At 44.5% G+C, this 4,621-nt stretch overlaps 1 protein-coding gene across 1 annotated transcript in view; it reads left to right on the top strand.

Annotated features, from left to right (window-relative positions):
* Positions 1 to 3,482: 3,482 nt before the first annotated feature.
* LOC121845867 (photoreceptor-specific nuclear receptor-like) overlaps positions 3,483 to 4,621 on the top strand; it is an 8,043-nt gene continuing 6,904 nt past the window's right edge. The window contains 1 exon segment of the mRNA XM_042318040.1: positions 3,483 to 3,763. Within this exon segment, the coding sequence (XP_042173974.1) occupies positions 3,676 to 3,763 (88 nt within the window). The 5' untranslated portion in view covers positions 3,483 to 3,675.

Genomic DNA, 4,621 nt, shown 5'->3' with positions numbered 1-4,621 from the left:
ATACTGGGACAGTAGACCAGGTGTGGTTATGATACTGGGACAGTAGACCAGGTATGGTTATGATACTGGGACAGTAGACCTATACCAGGTATGGTTATGATACTGGGACAGTAGCCCAGGTGTGGTTATGATACTAGGACAGGAGACCAGGTATGGTTATGAAACTGGGACAGTAGCCCAGGTATGGTTATGATACTGGGACAGTAGACCAGGTATGGTTATGATACTGGGACAGTAGACCTATACCAGGTATGGTTATGATACTGGGACAGTAGACCAGGTATGGTTATGATACTGGGACAGTAGACCAGGTATGGTTATGATACTGGGACAGTAGACCTATACCAGGTGTGGTTATGATACTGGGACAGTAGACCTATACCAGGTGTGGTTATGATACTGGGACAGTAGACCAGGTATGGTTATGATACTGGGACAGTAGACCAGGTATGGTTATGATACTGGGACAGTAGACCAGGTATGGTTATGATACTGGGACAGTAGACCAGGTATGGTTATGATACTGGGACAGTAGACCAGGTATGGTTATGATACTGGGACAGTAGACCTATACCAGGTATGGTTATGACAATGGGACAGTAGACCAGGTATGGTTATGATACTGGGACAGTAGACCAGGTATGGTTATGATACTGGGACAGTAGACCTATACCAGGTATGGTTATGATACTGGGACAGTAGACCTATACCAGGTATGGTTATGATACTGGGACAGTAGACCAGGTATGGTTATGTTGTAATGACGGGGTAATGATCCTATATGGCCATCCTCACCATGGTTACCACTCAATAATGCATATGGCCCCCTTTTCTCTCCCACAACTAACTGACTGATAGACAGACAACATTAGTCCAACCCAAAACATAATTTAGCCATTTAAAATTCAATTATTCTCCTCTGCAACCCCCCCCCCAGACCGTTTTTGGACCAGGGCGATCTCCAATCTCTCCAGTCTGTCAAAAGAGAGTCTTAATGGGATATAATGGGTCAGCTGGATACCTTGGCAAACACTGAATGGAGAGCAATCACATAGATCAAATATACAGGGGGAAATTGAGCTGGATTCCATACAGAGGCAGGGGGGATATAGAGAGAGAGGAGGGCAATACAAATTGATGGGTCCAGCAAACATAATAATGTGCTTCCCCAGTCCATGTTAATCATCCCTTTAAAAAGGCTCAGACATCGTAGAGGGCTGTTGACTGACGGATACCCTCATAGACAGACGAGTGAGAGAGACAGAGAGAAAGAGAGAGAGGGGGACAGAGAGAGAGAGAGAGACGGACAGAGAGAGAGAGAGAGAGAGAGAGAGAGAGAGAAAGAAAGAGAGAGACAGGGAGACAGAGAGAGAGAGGGAGAGAGAGAGAGACAGAGAGAGAGAGAAACAGAGAGAGAGAGAGAGACAGAGAGAGAGGGGCAGAGAGAGAGAGAGAGACAGAGAGAGAGGGGCAGAGAGAGAGAGAGAGAGACAGAGAGATAGGGGCAGAGAGAGAGAGAGAGACAGAGAGAGAGGGGCAGAGAGAGAGAGAGAGACAGAGAAAGCCAGAGTGAGAGAATTAGGCCGATACCTGCTTAGTATCAAAATCCAGAAAAGATCCGTTAAATTCTACAACCACCTAAAAGGAAGCGATTTCCAAACCTTCCACAACAAAGCCATCACCTACAGAGAGATGAACCTGGAGAAGTTCCCTAAGCAAGCTGTTCATGGGGCTCTGTTCACAAATACAAACAGACCTCCAGAACAGCAACACAATTAGACCAAATCATGAGAAAACAAAAAGATAATTACTTGACACATTGGAAATAATTAACAAAAAAACAGAGCAAACTAGAATGCTATTTGGCCCTAAACAGAGAGTACACAGTGGCAGAATACATGACCACTGTGACTGACCCAAAATTAAGGAAAGCTTTGACTATGTACAGACTCAGTGAGCATAGCCTTGCTATTGAGAAAGGCCGCCGTAGGCAGACATGGCTCTCAAGAGAAGACAGGCTATGTGCTCACTGCCCACAAAATGAGGTGGAAAACTAAGCTGAACTTCCTAACCTCCTGCCCAATGTATGACCATATTAGAGACACATATTTCCCTCAGATTACACAGACCCACAAAAATGTGAAAAAAAATCAAATTTTGATAATGTCCCATATCCCATATTCCCATATTTGAAGAACAAACACCGTTGTAAATACAACCTATATTTATATTTATTTATTTTCCCTTTTGCACATATTTACAACACTGTATATAGAAATAATATGACATTTGAAATGTCTGTATTCTTCCGGGAACATTTCAGAGTGTAATATTTACTGTTCATCTTTGATAGTTTATTTTAACTTTTGTTTATTATCTATTTCACTTGATTTGATAATGTAAACAATAAAGCCCTTTCAATTGAATTGAGAGAGAGAGAGAAAGAGTGAGAGAAAGAGAGAGAGAGAAAGAGAGAGAGAAAGAGAGAGAGAGAAAGAGAGAGAGAGAAAGAGAGAGAGAAAGAGAGAGAGAGAAAGAGAGAGAGAAAGAGAGAGAGAGAAAGAGAGAGAGAGAAAGAGAGAGAGAAAGAGAGAGAGAAAGAGAGAGAGAGAAAGAGAGAGAGAAAAGAGAGAGAGAGAAAGAGAGAGAGAGAAAGAGAGAGAGAGAGAGAGAGAGAGAGAGAGAGAGAGAGAGAAAGAGAGAGAGAGAAAGAGAGAGAGAGAAAGAGACCCTCTGACTTCTCGCCTAATATTTCCATCAATATTTCTTCTTACCAACATGATAAAGACCCCCCTCCGTCCACCTTGTTCCACATTGTTCTAAGTCCTGGAAATGTGACTGATTGATCAGACCAGTGGATGAACATAACAGTAAAGATTAAGAGGATGAGTAATAAGCAGCATGTGCTTACACAGCGCTGTGGACTAATCCTGCCCCCACCACCGGGTCCCCACCGTCTCCCCTTTAGAGGAGCAGACACCAGTCAGGACCCACAGACACACACACAGCTCCCGGACAAGAGGGAGCCCCACAGTGTTAACTAACTTCCATTGTTCAACAGATCCACACCACTGTTACAGAGACCAAGAGACTATCCAGGACCTGAGAGAGAGAGAGATCATCGTATCTCCCCAACACCAAGGGACAGAGGAGTCCCACAGTGTTAACTAACTTCCATTGTTCAACAGATCCACACCACTGTTACAGAGACCAAGAGACTATCCAGGACCTGAGAGAGAGAGAGAGATCATTGTATCTCCCAACACCAAGGGACAGAGGAAGGAGAGGCAATCGGACGGGACATCCAGTGATCATAAGGGGAGTTGATCTGGACTGAAGAGGAACTGACCAGCCGTCTGCCAGTCTGACTGCGGACACGAGGAGCCAGTTACAGCTACCCATCCATCAGCACACTTCTCCAATAGATTGGCAGTGACACTTTGACTAACTCATCGCTGATCGCCAAGGTACCAGACGTCAGGGAGGCCGTTGGTGTGACCTCCTCACGGCTGAAGGAAGAACCGTCACACAGCAGCTAAACTAGTCGTTGCATTGGGACACTATATCGGAACTTTTAAAAAGCCGTTTACAGTAACCCTCTAATAGAGGTGTGTGTGTGGGGGGGGGGAAGCGACCGGTCCACAAGACATCGCTAGGACATATTGAGAAACCGTGATGGAGGAACACCTGTCTAACATCCATCCTTCCTCGTCTCCGAGTGACTCTTCAGGGAGCAGTGGCACCGACTGTGACAGCAGAGGAGGTAAACGTTTGGCTGATATGGACCTTTCTTTAAAAACCGGTGCTCGGGCCAAAAGCTCGGAGAATAAAGGAAATGAGACCCTGCGCTGGGTAAATGCTGCTCCAGAGTTGCTTTATTCTTGCCACTAAATCAGTGAAGTTCAGACTCCAGAAACCACGTTGTATATTATTGATTGTGTTCCGTAATGAAGCACTTGGGATCAGCATTTACCATGTGTGGTGCGGTTTGCTTCTTTACTAGCAGAACAGGTACAGGACCTCAGTACAGCCCTCAGTACAGCCCTCAGTACAGGACCTCAGTACAGCCCTCAGTACAGGACCTCAGTACAGACCTCAGTACAGCCCTCAGTACAGGACCTCAGTACAGCCTTCAGTACAGCCCTCTCTCCCATTAGAAACAGCAGGTTGCTGTCCAGCTTGCTGGCAGCATGGTGAGCCTGATGGAGTTGTGACTGATAACAGCGCTTAGTTTGTGGCTCCACATTTCAAACACTTGAAACACATCAAATGTTCTCTTTCTATCAGATCTGACATTTAAAATTGAATTTATTGAAATGTATTTTATTTAATTGATACAAATACACATTTTCAATTAGTAGGATTTTTTTTTTGGGGGGGGGGAATAATAACCAGATCTTAGAAAAAATCTGATTTATATTGGAGAGAAAAAAGTAATGCTGCTTAATTTGAATTTTAAATAATTTGATAGTTGGATCTTTAATGCACGAGCCAGCATACAGCTGTCAACAAGCATTCCTCTAACAGAGTCTCTAACTACCCCACCTCTCTCTCTCTCTCTCTCTCTCTCTCTCCCTCTGTCTTTCTCTCTCTCTGTCTCTCTCTCTCTCTCTCTCTCTGT

Source organism: Oncorhynchus tshawytscha, unplaced genomic scaffold, assembly GCF_018296145.1.
Source record: "Oncorhynchus tshawytscha isolate Ot180627B unplaced genomic scaffold, Otsh_v2.0 Un_contig_4866_pilon_pilon, whole genome shotgun sequence".
NCBI lineage: Eukaryota > Metazoa > Chordata > Actinopteri > Salmoniformes > Salmonidae > Oncorhynchus > Oncorhynchus tshawytscha.
Note: the sequence above shows the minus strand (reverse complement) of the source record. Positions and strands in the feature narration are given on the sequence as shown.